Genomic DNA, 14,908 nt, shown 5'->3' with positions numbered 1-14,908 from the left:
ATTTACAGTAATTTTCAATCCCTCTTCTTTCTGGCTACGGTATAGTACGGTAGATAAAACCCATCTCCTCTGGTTACGCTGTGTTAGGCGTAACATACCAAAAATATTACCCCGTTTGTCCCTAAACTGAACTAGAGGCTCGGAACAAAAATGGGTGCGTCGCTTGTTATGAACGGAAGCCAACGGTATACGGCTTTAAGCCTGTTGCTCTTGTTTAGATTTGGCACGATTTAAAGCCATATCAACTGGCCATTGACCAAATAATACACTTTCCGAATGGACAGACTTGTGCGTGCACTGCAATTTTTACTAAGCCATTATTTAGGTGGGTTAATGGTCTCTGTGATGTTTGTTTAGACCTTGGGCTGGCTTGTCCAGGAACAGGAGCACAAAATGTATCATTATTTAGATAGCACACCCATTTATTAGTTGATCGGGAGGATGCTATATTGCTGTCTTGCACCAATTTTGCACTAGGAAATGATGCGGCTGTGTATCATTATGTGTCACTGTGCACAAACACATCCTCAGCGTAACGTTACGCTGTCCAAACCCCTTCTCCTTGCACGCTTCGGTTACGCTCCAGTTCCAAGACTTCTCCGAGCCTCCAAGAATCTAAACCTTTCTCGTTCACCCTGTACCTATTTTGACTTGGTTTCTTGAAAAGCAGGGGGAGTATTCGAGAATGCAAACGCGACGCACCGAACTGAACTGAGCTATCAGAAGATAACTTTTCGGAGAAGGGGTCTTTCATCATCAAGGATCCTTCGCCAGTCATGTGCCCCCTTAGTGGCTCATGCGCCTCATGTGTCCTTACCAAGGCTCTGGCTGCTCCCCTGGACATGCGACGTACAGATGTACAATCGCACGGTCACTGAAGGGCCATTTCAACTCGCAACGCTATTGCAATCAACCAGTGTCGCGCACGCCGTTGCCACGATGAGCGCGTCGTTTGCCGCACGTTCGAACTGAAACCGGTGAGGGTCGCCTTCCGTTCAGAGCCATAACAGCTTGGAACGGTGGAGGAGTGCTGATGCTATATATGTGAGCTTGGAAATGTGGCTGCGTGGAGGAGTGTTGATATTTTGTTTTACATTAACTGAAATGCATTTGCTTTGTCGATAAAGTTTGTAAAGTTTGAAGAGAATGAAAGTTTGAAGAGAATGTTTCGAGAATATGCACGTAAATGGTTTGCGATAGTCTCATGTATCTGTTTCGGACAATCATTGCTTGTGAATGCACACATGTCTAATACATAATGCATTACCTAAGCACATAATGGTAAATAACACGCAGTTTTGGCATGTCAGAATGCAAGAATGAGGTGCAGCTGACTTCATATTGCTTCACAAAACTGGCGCGTTTATAAGAAGCTGATGTGAGCTACTAGGCGTAAATAAAGAACCCAAACAAGCTGCCAGAATACCTGCCAATATATATATATATATATATATATATATATATATATATATATATATATATATATGAGGGTTATATATAATATATAGCATATATACACGTGTATATCTCTCTGTGTGCGTTTACGTGCGTACGTGTGTGCACGCATGCGTAACCATAAATAAGCGGACGAACTCAGAGAAGTTTTTTCATACTAACCTCGTTTGGGTGGCTTCCACGACTCCGACCCTTTCTCCAATCATCTTGAGGAATCGACACCCAAGCTTCGCCTACATTCCATCGTGCGTCTCTGACAGATCATGGGCCTGGCGTGTATTGTCCCAGGGCGGTGTCGCCATCGACCACGGCCACGGAGGAGCGGCTGCCAGTGTCGCCGGCCGCCCTGCTGCACTCGCTGGCTGGGTTAAGTGAACGGGGCGACTACGCCGTTAGGGTGGCGGCGCGCACCTCCGCCGGCGAGGGGCGGCCCTCGCGGCCCGTGCCCTTCACTACAGCTCTGTCCGGCAACGGTGAGTCCACCTCACCATCACCCTGTCCGGCAACGGTGAGTCCACCTCACCATCACTCTGTCCGGCAACGGTGAGTCCACCTCATCATCACTCTGTCCAGCAACGGTGAGTCCACCTCACCATCACTCTGTCCGGCAACGGTGAGTCCACCTCACCATCACCCTGTCCGGTGACGATGAGTCCACCTCACCATCACACTGTTCGGCAACGGTGAGTCCACCTCACCATCACCCTGTCTGGCAACGGTGTGGCCACCTCACCATCACCCTGTCCGGCAACGGTGAGTCCACCTCACCATCACCCTGTCCGGCAACGGTGAGTCCACCTCATCATCACCCTGTCCGGTGACGATGTGTCCACCTCACCATCACTCTGTCCGGCAACGGTGAGTCCACCTCACCATCACCCTGTCTGGCAACGGTGTGGCCACCTCACCATCACCCTGTCCGGCAATGGTGAGTCCACCTCACCATCACCCTGTCCGGCAACGGTGAGTCCACCTCATCATCACCCTGTCCGGTGACGATGAGTCCACCTCACCATCACTCTGTCCGGCAACGGTGAGTCCACCTCACCATCACCCTGTCCGGCAACGGTGAGTCCACCTCATCATCACCCTGTCCGGTGACGATGAGTCCACCTCACCATCACTCTGTCCGGCAACGGTGAGCCCACCTCACCATCACCCTGTCCGGCAACGGTGAGTCCACCTCACCATCACCCTGTCCGGCAACGGTGAGTCCACCTCACATCACCCTGTTCGGCAACGGTGAGTCCACCTCATCATCACCCTGCCCGTGACGATGAGTCCCACCTCACCATCAGCATTGTCCAACAACGGTGAGTCCACCTCAACATCAACCTGTCCGGTGACGCCTGAGTCCACCTCAACATCAACCTGTCCGGTGACGGTGAGTCCACCTCAAACATCTCCCTGTCCGGTGACGGTAAGTCCACCTCAACATCACACTGTCCGGTGACGGTGTGGCCACCTCACCATCACCTTGTCCGGCAACAGTGAGTTCACCTCAACATCACCCTGTCCGGTGACGGTGAGTTTACCCAACATGACTTTGTCCGACTTTGTCCGGCAACGGTGAGTCCACGTCACCACCACCCTGTCCGGCAACGGTGAAAGAACCTCACCATCACCCTGTCCGGTAGCGGTGAGTCCACCTCACCATCACCCTGTCCGGCAACGGTGAGTCCACCTCACCATATCACCGTATCCGGTGACGGGGCGTCTACCCCACCACTATCTTGTGCGGCGAAAGTGAGTCCGCTTCACCACCGCCTCGTGTAGAAACGGTAAGCCCGCTTCGTCAACCACCCATCCGACCACGGTGAGTGCGCTTCCAACTGATCTGCTGATAGCGGTGACTTCGTTTTGAACCGCTTTGTTGAGTACCGGGGAGGCCGCTTCACCATCCTGCCGCACGGAGACTGTGATTGGCTTCTGGACTTCAGTTTCTGGCGTCAGTGAGATGTCCCATGGCCATTTGTTGAAAATGTGTGTTGTAAGCTCCGCTGCCATTCTGGTTGGGGTGATGAGACAGTGAGGCCGCTAATGGTAGTCATTAACCATTTGCCCAGCCATTTCTCGAACTACGTGTGTAGTACATTTACATTTGCATGTATTTCGTAAATGACGAGCTGGAAAATAACAGGAACGTGACATTTACAACGTGAGCAACATACTGCCGAGAGTGTTGGGTAATCCATCAACTCGTTGGAGCCCATGACTGCACTCACGCAACGCCGATGCATCTTTGTTAGATATGAAGTCATCAGGCTTCGGGGTTGACTTTCTAAAGTATTTTATTCATGCGTCCTGGCATACTCTTAGAACACATTCAGAAACAATTTGCACATAAGGTGTACTGCACAAAAAGCACCATGACATCCACTGCTTTGATATCCTGGTAGAAATGTACGAGTGGTATGACTTGCATGGCACCGCAAAGTCTTTATGTTCTGGTCCTGTCTCCTCAGCGGCGGTTTCACCCTGTCACTACGTTTTGCAGAAAACCAACCCGTCCCCCCCCCCCCGCCGACCTGCGCTTTGATTCCTGCACGTGTGGCGTTGCTCTCCTGACCTCACTCACCACCTGACTGAACTGAATCGGATGGCCGCTGTTTGGAGCGATCCGCGGCGCTATTTCTAGGTGCGTCGGATTGTGTCACGTCCCGGGCAGCTCCATCGATGAATAGAATCAGTTTCCGAGGAGGGCTGCAGCCCAGTCTGACCCTTGGACTCGGCTGGCCTTGCGCCTGCGCCTACCACTCCGCGCTCTCGCCGGGGATATTGGGCCTCTGTCGGCTGTGATGGCTGCGCCGCAGACTGAACGGACGGTGTCGGTGACCAGAAGCTGACCTTCAGCACCAGTTCAGTACAACACCGCACCGACGTCAGCGGGCCTGCGCACATTTCCTCCGTGTCTGCCTTACTGTCGTGCATGTTTCGGTCGCCGTGTCTGCTCTCACTGTTGTGTTCTCTAGCTGTCGTGTCTGTTTTAGCTGTCTTACATGTTCCGACCACGTGTGGCCTGCGCGTCTGTCCTCACCGCTGTGTCCCCCCCCCCCCCCCCGCCCCCGACTGTCGTATCAGTTCTGACCGTCGTGTCTGTGCGGCCGCTGAGTCGGTCCTGACGCGACTGCCGTGCCTATTCGGACCGTCATCTCCCCGCGCCCGCAGTACCAGTGCAGATGGTCCCGCTGAGTCGGTCCTGACGCGACTGCCGTGCCTATTCGGACCGTCATCTCCCCGCGCCCTCAGTGCCAGTGCAGATGGTCCCGCTGAGTCTATCCTGACGCGACTGCCGTGCCTATTCGGACCGTCTTCTCCCCGCGCCCGCAGTGCCAGTGCAGATGGTCTCGCTGAGTCGGTCCGTTGCTGTAGACGAGGGCGAGGTGCTGACTTTGCCCTGTCGCCACGTGGGCGAGCCGCGACCCAGCCGGACCTGGTACCGGGACGGCCAGCCCGTCCACGATCCTAGGTCAGTTCAGCGTTACCGCCACCTTTCGTCGCCGCCGGACACCACTTTGAGCCACCTCGTGGCAGCTCGGCGCGCTCAGTGGCGTTTGGGTGGGATGCTCAGAATGGCCGTAGGCTACGCTTTCACTTAGTTTTATGGCATTTGCTGCCATAAAGATGCCAGCAGGCGCCCTGGTGATATTTGGCGAAATGGTTATGGCGTGAAGAAGCTGTGGTCGTAATGCGGATTCCGGCAGTGTGAACCAAAGGTGGTCTGAACAAACGCCATGAGTCGCTGGTTTCCAGTAAACAAAGTCAGTGTTCCATGCAATAGATTGCTAACGCTGGTCCCCAGATGTGATGAGCTAGTGCCGTTTGTCCCCAGATGTGATGAGCTAGTGCCGTTTGTCCCCAGATGTGATGAGCTAGTGCCGTTGGTCACCAAGTGCATACCGGGCAGTCGTTTGTCTTTCAGCTGACCGCGTGGGAGTGTGCAGGGTGGTCACATATTATGTCCGCTAGCTTAAAATGTTCGCCTTGTGTCACCTATGCTGTGATGATTTATGGGGTCCGACGCTATGTTCTTTACCCTGGCAGCAAGGGCAGGCACCGGGGATCATGCACACCTCAAACTGCGGTCACGTGACCTGAGGACAATATGCAAAATGGTCCATGTCACCCAGCCAAGCGCTTCTTATACATATGGTTGTAAAACGATCGTGTCAAATGGGCGTTTGCTGGGGTTATTTCAGTGAATTTTCCTCGCTGATGTCCAGCACCACCCTTCAAGCACATTTCAGTTTCGTGCCATCCGTTTGTCCATTTGTGTCCGTCCCACCTCCCCCCCCCCCCCCCACGTCACCCGGGATGCGTGTGGCGCGTCATGCTTCGTCTGTTCTGCGTCAGGTTCGTCACGCTGAAGGATGGCTCACTGCAGCTGAGTCACGTGACCCGGAGGGACGATGGCAACTACACGTGCCGGGCGTACAACCGGGAGAGTACAGCGTCCGTCACGTACGCCGTCAGTGTGCTCGGTGCGTCCCCCGGGGCCGCCGGCGTCGGGCGTCACGGCCGACACGGAGCTACGACGGATACATGCAGAAGGAGGGGCGTAGCACGTCAGGATCTCACGCGCCTAGCCGTTGTTTAAAGCGCGCATGATTTGCTGTGCCCGCCCGTCCTGCCAGGGTGAGAGGCAGATGAAGCCATGTAGGCAAAGCGGATGAGTGGATCTGTACAAGCCAGCTTAAGGAGGTGTACAGAAGTAACGGCTGGCGGGTGGTAATGTCCCAAAAACTGTGTGTTGTGCACAACCCATTTTATGCTAGTTGTCCACGCCACAAAAACGCCGGACCGTTTCATAGCTATGTAATAGCTTTCGGAGTATCAGTGCTTACTTTAATGAAAACCCTGGAGACGCCGACTGCTAGCGTACATGACATTTCTGGGGCATGTAAGAGCGTATTCAACCGTCATGGAGCGGTCTTTACGAATGCAACCTTCGCCCCTATAAACCAGCTTGGAAACAGCGCTTACAGCTATGTCGCTAGATGTCTCTTATGTCGCTGCCAGGTGTTCCTCCCGCCCCGACGCTGCTGGTGAGCAACAGCATGGGTGACTGGCTGATGGTGCGCTGGTCGTCGGGTGACCCACACGGCCTCGTCATCCGCGGCTATCGGCTGGAGTTCTGGCACGGCCACGGGCTCCACCGGTCCGAGGTCGCCCTGGAGCGGTTTGTCCGCGAATACAAGCTGGCCGGTCTCACGTGCGGCACCGTCTACCATCTGCGCCTGCGCGCCTTCAACAGGTTAGACACGCCGGTCAGGGGTCGTGAAGAGGTCAGACACGTTCGTAACAGTTTGTCAGCAGGTTCGATACGCCGGGGCAGAAGCCCTCAGCAGGTCAGGTGCGGTCGGTCTGAGATAAATGGTCAGCCACGCCTGTTTAAAGGCCTTCAGCAAGTTAGGTGCGGTCGATCTGAGTTTGAGCTGGTCGGACACACTCGGTCAGAGTTTGTAGTAATCAGATGTGCTCGATTAGGTGCTGTCAACAGAGCAGATATGGCCTATCAGTAGCAGCTTGCAAGTCAGTCACCCAGCGACTGTGAAAAGGTCAGGCCAGCGATCGTCAAAAGGCCAGTCGCCCGCGGCCAGTGCCCGTCAGCAAATCAGACACCGTCGGTCAGGACGTCAGCGACAGGAGATCAGGCACCGTCGGTCAGGACGTCAGCGTCAGGAGATCAGACACCATCGGTCAGGACGCCAGCGCCAGGAGATCAGACACCGTCGGTCGGGACGTTAGCGCCAGGAGATCAGACACCGTCGGTCAGGAGGTCGGCGTCAGCAGATCAGACACCGTCGGTCAGGACGTCAGCGTCAGCAGATCAGACACCGTCGGTCAGGACGTCAGTGTCAGCAGATCAGACACCGTCGGTCAGGACGTCAGCGTCAGCAGATCAGACACCGTTGGTCAGGACGTCAGCATCAGCAGATCAGACACCGTCGGTCAGGACGTCAGCGTCAGCAGATCAGACACCGTCGGTCAGGACGTCAGTGTCAGCAGATCAGACACCGTCGGTCAGGAGGTCGGCGTCAGCAGATCAGACACCGCTGGTCAGGGCGTCAGCGTCAGCAGATCAGACACCGTCGGTCAGGACGTCAGTGTCAGCAGATCAGACACCGTCGGTCAGGACGTCAGCGTCAGCAGATCAGACACCGTTGGTCAGGACGTCAGCATCAGCAGATCAGACACCGTCGGTCAGGACGTCAGCGTCAGGAGATCAGACACCGTCAGTCAGGACGTCAGCGTCAGGAGATCAGACGCTCTCGGACAGCTGGCTGTTTCAGATCTTAAAAACATTTTGCTGTTGAACCGAATGCTTCAAAATGGATTCTTTTTTTCATTTGTTCGCATTGAGCATTGAAACGGGTATGGTTCAGTGAGCAGCACCAGCTATTCACATGGAGAATATATTGGCACTGCAGCCTACGCCCGACTGGCCGGTAGTAACCTACTCGCTCGGCGAGAGCGGGGGGCGGGGGGAGGGAGGAGGCGGGTAGGGCGCTCGCTAGAGCTTTCTCCTGGCCTTAGCACGCACGCATTTGCCTTGCTGGGGAAGAAGTACTTACAAGTCTGTAAAAAACAAAAGCTTCCTGGTTGTAAGAGTGATAAGAAAGGTAAAGGTCATGTTTGGCCTTATCCATGGATCTTTGGGATACTTAAGGTCCCACAACATTTTTAAGTTGTTACAGCATTTGACAACTGACAAGATCCCATTAGTGGCACTATTTTGCCGAAAAATGAAAATAGCAGAAAAAGAGCTGACCTCAGGTCAGTGACATGGCCTCTGCAATAAATATAGCGGCTGGTGATTGATGAAAATGTGACAACTGATGATGATTTTTGAGATGTTATAAAATTTTGCAAGCGACAAAATCCCATCAGTGACACAATTTTGCCCAAAAATGAAACTAGTCGGCAAAAAGCTGATCTCAGGTCATTAGCTTGGGCCCATGCAATAAATATGGTACCTGATAAACTTCCAACGGGGATTAGGGTTAAACCGAACAATGAGCAATGACAACAGACCACGGCGCTCCAAATAGTTTGGAACATCGACGCCTTTTGATCAATCGCGGGTCGACGACCTGAGGTGAACTGGGCTCATTTATTCACAGCGCGTGCAAAAAATGTCTGAACAGATACAGAAAGATTTACGAATCTCCACCATTCGTTCTGGTCCATCCTCGAAAATCCTGAGGGGTTAGGAGACCTTCCCCCATTGGATGTGGGCTAATATTTATGGGCTCGAGCCACCAATGTATATTTTTATCACTGGTTTCATTGGCCTCGTCTGATTATGGCTTTACGGAAAAGCGTGCGGTGAGCATGCCCAACTGGTGCATACTCATCGTCACCTGCCGCATCATTTTCACGTAGGCATCATCCTTTACTGAGAGGGCCTGGCCAAACCAGTAGATGATGATCCTCCCATGGATAGTCTCCTCCCAGCAAGCACGTCGCCTACGGACCTCACTGTAGCTCGCTCTCCACCATCACCTCCGGGTGACGAGCAGCCCAGTAGCGTTGATTTTGCTCAGTTCGCGCTTGGTTTAACACAAATCATTTTTCATCGCTCCATATCACCTGATTTTCCAACTCACGAAGCTGATGGAGCAGCCGTTAGTCGGACTCCTACCTTGTCGTTTTCGCTCGTTTGACGGGACTATATGCGAGGCCGGTATGCATACCAGCCCAGCAACGTCTTCAGCACTCACCGGACAGTGATGACGGAAGTGTGCAGAGATTTTTCCAGCTGTCAAATGGAGACGAACTCCGTTTCCATTCAGAAGTCGTCGTACGCGTTGTATGCTGTTGAGCCCCGCGTTGATGACTTGTGATGAGTTGACGCACTAGGTCATCTGTGAACTTGCGCCTTGGGCCTGTGTGCAAGGCATGGAGGTCTTCGCATAATACATAACATGTTCAGTTTCAGCCCCATGTTGAGTGCACAACATGGTACAACGCTGGCCCAGGCTGAGCTGACCTACTAGATCATGCATTAGACGTCTCCAGGGAGATATATGTGGCAAACAGCGCCTTCATGTTGCATTAGGATATCCCTCTTATCTGATTTCGTTGCTGAAATATGCAGGCTGCAAAGCATTACCCAGCACGAACTTTGTCGCAAAGAACATTTTTGGCCTGTGATGGCCTGGCATGAGACCAAGATGATCTTGACTCGACCTCGCACGATTGCAGCAATAAATTTGATGCACTGCGGGGGGGGGCTTATCGCGCGCAAAGGCCAGCTGGCTCAGGTCCCCCATGGGTTACCCTGCACCGAGCATAGCAACCATACATGCGTACTGCCGAGCATGAGACTTGGAGATGTGCAGGCGAGCAAACAGGCTTGTGAATTCGAATGTTGACGTGGGTAAAAATCGCATGCCAATGACGGGTAAAACTTAAAATTGTCACAGATTTATGGATCATTAAACTCTTTAATGTAATGCAGGCCAACGAACAAAGTACCGCATACGTGTATAAATAAGAAGAGAAAAGTCAGAGCAGTAAGTAGTTTGAAGCCGTGGCCTCAGCATACTCTGCGGAGAAGCCGTCAGAAAATGTTGTTCTGTTTACAAGCGTTGTTAGAGTAGTGCCACAACGCTTTTTCAAATGGTGTGTGATTGTTTTGCCGCCTTTCTGGAAATACGTACAATGTCGGTTTATCTCTGTAACCCTTTTCTGCAACAACCATCTTTCAGTACACCTAGATCACATGGCAGTTGAGAATAATCACTGCCCCATTTTTGTGAAAGTTATACGTGATTCACGGCCTGTTGCTGCACGGGAAGCAAGCTTGCATGAAGAGCCCGTCCTCCGTCCCTTGTTTGGTCCTCATGCCTCCTTAGACTCCTTATATGAGCACATATTGCTGCCCCTCACACACTCCGGCCGTGGATTTCAGCGAGCAAGCATGAGGCTGGGTCGGAAAGTGTACAAATAACGAAAGCTACATCGACACATCACATTATTTTTAATTGGATCACGGGTGGAATCATAGTTCCGACTATCGTGGTCGTCTGTTGCGTTAGTGTGCACACACTATTAGTACGTGTGCATACTAACGCACCAGACGAGAGCAACAGTTCGAACAATTCTTCCACCCGTGATACTTTGCCTCATCTGAGTCCTTCCGTAAAACAATCGTTATGTATTGCCCCAGTAGTGGAGCAGCTCTCCTCTTTTAAGCTCGTCCTTTTTAAGCTTTCATTTCCCGGGTTTAGCGTGGCGGGAGCACAGCCGCTTGCTGGAGCTCCTTGCGCAGCAGCGCCGTTGCCCTTGGCGCTAATCCCTGGCGTCCGCGCCTCGGGCTGCTAGCGCAAACCGCCGCCGGGGCCGCCGCCGGCGCGCCGGGAGCGCCGCTGGAATTTGATCAGGCGGGCGCGCGGCTGTCGTCGCCGGCGGCCCGGTGCGCCACCGTTTGCGACACCGGCGGCTGGCGGTCACGGCCGTGTGGGGCGCTCCTCAGGCCTGGCCTGGCGACAAATCACCGCTAACGACCGCTCTGGTGCCGGCGTCGCCACCCGTATGTCATCATGTGTCATCAGCCGACAGTCACGGCGCAGCTGAGGCGCTTGCGGGACGCGGTTGCGCCACATGAGTCGCAGGCAAATCTAGGGGGTCGGCGCTCGGCGAGCCTACTGTTAAGGACTTCCCACAGCCCGAATCAGCGGGGGCCGGTTTTTGTATAGAGCGACTCATTAGATGGCAACTTATCCAGCTCCTACTTCGTGTAGGGCTGCTGTCGTCTGGGTTTGACCTAAGGTTGATTTATGACAACTGCGTCAGAAAGTATGTGAGGTCATTGACGGCAATTGGTGGGTGTTGTCCCGAGGCCGTCTTCAGTGGGAAACGTCGCACCACACCTACCTTTTTCTTCAACCATTCGTTCCCCTTATAGCTATTCGCTGCCTGCTTAAGTGAATCTGGAGAATGAGCTTCCCCATACCCTCTCCGTCGTCCTGAAGAGTATGTGTGCGAACTGCAGGAGTGCACTAAACTATAGCTAGTTCACCAGTTCACCGGACAGGGATAGAGGTGGTTCCCTTGACGGGAGAAGTTCAGAGCTGCTTGGCCGTCCTATTTGGCTGGAAGGCATGCACGGAGACAACGGGTGGACGGTGTGGACGGAGACAACGGGAGAATGGCATGAACGGAGACGAATTCTGCCCTCATTACTGCTAGCGCTGTTCAATTAAACATAACATTCTAGCAGCGCGTGCGCTCAGAGATTCCCTGTATCGGCATTCTCGGCATGCTTGGGTTCATCTGGCAGGGCAACGACTTGATCCTGAACTTTTGTGTCAGGTCTGCCTTGGTCTCTCATCTGTCACGTGCCTCCGTTTCCTGATCAACCCCAGAGGTCTTTGATAGCGTAAAACTGGGGAGAGGGACACAGGATGGATTCATTTCACGTGCCACAGTTTACCCGCGCCTCGCTCAGCATCGAAATACTGAGGCTACATAATGGGTACTGGTGAGGTCTGGCCAGATGACCGGATCACGACCAGTGTAACGTTCATCGACGCATCAGATGACGATGCGATAAGGAAACAGGATAAGCGCAGCACTCCTCCCGGCAGACGTCTCCGCCCATATTGCTCTTGTGTGGGAGGATAACTAGCCGAGCGAGCACAAGAGGTCCGTGGCGAGTCAAACGCACAATTTTCGCGGGACTTTGATTCGGACCGGAACTTGGCGTAAGACCGTGATAATTTTTCTTACGCAATCCACCGTACATAAAGCGTGACTCGTCATCCAGCAATGCCTCGAGCGTGGCGTTGGCCTTTATTGGTCCACGGAAAGTTGATGAAGCAGTCTTTACGGCCTTTTCCCGGACCTCAGTTACAAGGAGTGCCTCGATCTATCCGGTAGTTTATTCCAGCCTGTTAGATAATTAAGTGGACATGCGACATCGCGATTCAAAATTGTCTGGCCGAGAGCCTTTGGAAGATCCCAATATTGCCCTGTGTAACACGTTTCTACTGTTTTCGAAGATTTTCAGACATCTGTTTTGCATATCTGTCGTAACCTCTACGATTAACATTTCCAGGGGTCTGAGCTCGACATTGTCTTGCCAGGCATGTTGATAACGCGCGGCCTACGTCCCAGTGTGTTGTTATCGTTCACCTTCTGAGTCCCCGCAACCGTTTACCATGTTCACGTGTAGTGTTGATAGGAGGATAAGCGAAAATGAATGATGGTCACGCAAACAACAGCGTACAAAACTATCAGAGCTCCCACCCGACCCCTACTCCCAAACGTATGTTGCATTTCCAGTTAACAGGCTTCTCTCAAATGAATGTCGCCTTGGCCTAAACCATGGTGGTTTTTGTCGTGGAAGCGGTGATAAGAAAGGAAACGTGAAATTCGAGACTGAATCCCGTTTCCAGCAGCGACAGATAGAAAACTGACAACGTGCGTCGATTTTATAACATGATCAATTCACTTAGCTAGCACGCTTTGGTCGATACGGGACGCGTGTCTCTCTTCATGGAAGCAGCGCGCGGCTAGAGCTCACCTCCACGCGTAACACTGCGTCTGCCTGCCGCCGCAGACTGGGTGACAGCGAGCCGAGCCAGCCGATCAAGGCGCGCACCGCCGGCCGGCCGCCCTCTCTCGCCGACCCCGACCGGCTCGTGACCGTCAACGACACCGAGGTCACCGTGCGGCTTGACCTCTGGAGTGCCCCCGGCTGCGCCCTGCGTCGGTTCACCGTGCGCTGGTGGCTGGCGGATGTGCCAAACGATACAGGTCAGTTGCGGCGAGAGGCCGAGAGACCGTTGGTGGTACAAAGCAGACGTCTTTGAAAACAATGCTTGCTTGGAAGGGTGTTTGCCTGTGGCAGGTGGCAAAGACCAGCAAACATCAATAGATCGACCAGCACAGATTGAAAGGATGAGTTGAGGGAGACAGTTGATTGCGTTAGAAGTAGGCCATCTCCATTCCAAACCGTAGGCATTATTCTCTTGCACTGGTTTTAACTAGGATCTTTCCCCGATGACTCGACAGCTTCAGTGGTCAAAAGGACGTCCCACGCTGCGTATTTCGCTGGAAGTATCGGTGTGTGGCCGTGTTATACCTGGGATTTAATTCTGTCGTTTTTTGAAAGATCAAGGTATCGGCTGGCGGTAAAAAATTTTGTTTTATGTTCTTGTAATAAATGGTGGCTTGAGGGTAGTGTTGGTGCTTGTCACCTCGTCTTGAGTGATTCCATGAATGATGCGCTCGTCTTCTTAGTAGGGTGGTGACACGGAATTGAAAAAGCTAAGTTTGATCATGTTTTCAGCCGTTTTGTTGGAGCTTTGGCTTTGCCTTTCTCGTTCGACATGGTTTTTTATTTCGTCACAAATTTCATGATTGGAAAACCCGTTGGCAACCAACATATGTACCTGCCTAACACACTCTAGGTCAACCAATGCCCAAGTGGATCGATATTTCACAGTTCCGCTTGTGAAAACTCTAACTACTCACTACACTAGTTTCATGTCTAAAAAAGTCGCTGTTGCTATTTCAACACCTCTCCAGCATATGTAGGCTTCCAATGAACTGAAGTTGTATGTCCAGAGTAGGTAGCGTGCCGTGTTTGCTGAGCTCAAAGGTTCATTTTAGTACAAATTTGGTTAGCATACATTCGATGATGCTGTCTTTGTGTTAGCTGTTGCTTACATCAGCAATAAATATATACAAATACAAAAATACAAATACGAATGCAAAATATAATCGACACAGAAGCATTAGATATGTGGAGTGATGCTTCAGTCATGCGTAACTTTGCTTTCAAGTTCGTATAAAACGCATACAATTTCGCGAGGAGTTTTCGTAGAGGTGATCTCTTACCCATACCGCCCTGTTGACGATAAAGCTCGTCGCCATAGTCGTGAAATGTGAACTGTTTTGTGGATGCGATCAGCTTTTTTCGAGCGTGTTTCTAGAATGCTTGAATGATGGTAAGTCGAGTAGTTATACACTTTTCGTGAATTATGTGAATGGTAGCGTCTACGGCTGCAGTCGTAAATAAGCTCTCTACGTTTGCGGAAGCTATCCGTCTTGGTTTTGACGCTCGCTACTAGCATGCAACAGTCTGTGCTCACTCACCGTTTATATCCAATCTCGCCACTGATATCATCATTAACAGTTGGACCGCCCTCGTCGCTGTCCCCCGAGTTTCCGAGAGGATAAGACTCAAAAGGTCCATTACTCCCTCCTCACCATGGTGGTCCTCAGGTCCCCCATCACGCAGTCAAAGTGCCATATGCGTTCGAAAATGTCACGATTTTTCAGATCGAGGAGGCCGAGAGCGGATATGAACAGTTTGGGATTATGATCACATGTTAACACGCATACAGAAGGCGCACCGCTGCCGCCTGGCCAAGGCGGAGGGTCTCGGGCGAAGTGCAGCAAATGTCCAGAAACTGATAGAAGGTTCTTTACTTCCATT

The 14,908-nt window shown here is 52.3% G+C and overlaps 1 protein-coding gene across 1 annotated transcript in view; it reads left to right on the top strand.

The window, feature by feature from the left end:
- LOC119108115 (Down syndrome cell adhesion molecule-like protein Dscam2) overlaps positions 1–14,908 on the top strand; it is a 49,067-nt gene that overhangs the window by 1,593 nt on the left and 32,566 nt on the right. The window contains exons 3-7 of the mRNA XM_037231693.1: positions 1,744–1,928; positions 4,786–4,924; positions 5,809–5,936; positions 6,475–6,709; positions 13,025–13,221. Of these exons, the coding sequence (XP_037087588.1) occupies positions 1,744–1,928; positions 4,786–4,924; positions 5,809–5,936; positions 6,475–6,709; positions 13,025–13,221 (884 nt within the window). The remainder of the gene's footprint in view (positions 1–1,743; positions 1,929–4,785; positions 4,925–5,808; positions 5,937–6,474; positions 6,710–13,024; positions 13,222–14,908) is intronic.

The sequence above is a fragment of the Pollicipes pollicipes genome, unplaced genomic scaffold, assembly GCF_011947565.3.
Source record: "Pollicipes pollicipes isolate AB1234 unplaced genomic scaffold, Ppol_2.1 Scaffold_6686;HRSCAF=7923_pilon_pilon_pilon, whole genome shotgun sequence".
Taxonomy (NCBI): Eukaryota; Metazoa; Arthropoda; class Thecostraca; order Pollicipedomorpha; family Pollicipedidae; genus Pollicipes; species Pollicipes pollicipes.
The sequence above is the reverse complement of the archived record's forward strand: the minus strand, read 5'-3'. Positions and strand labels throughout refer to the sequence as shown.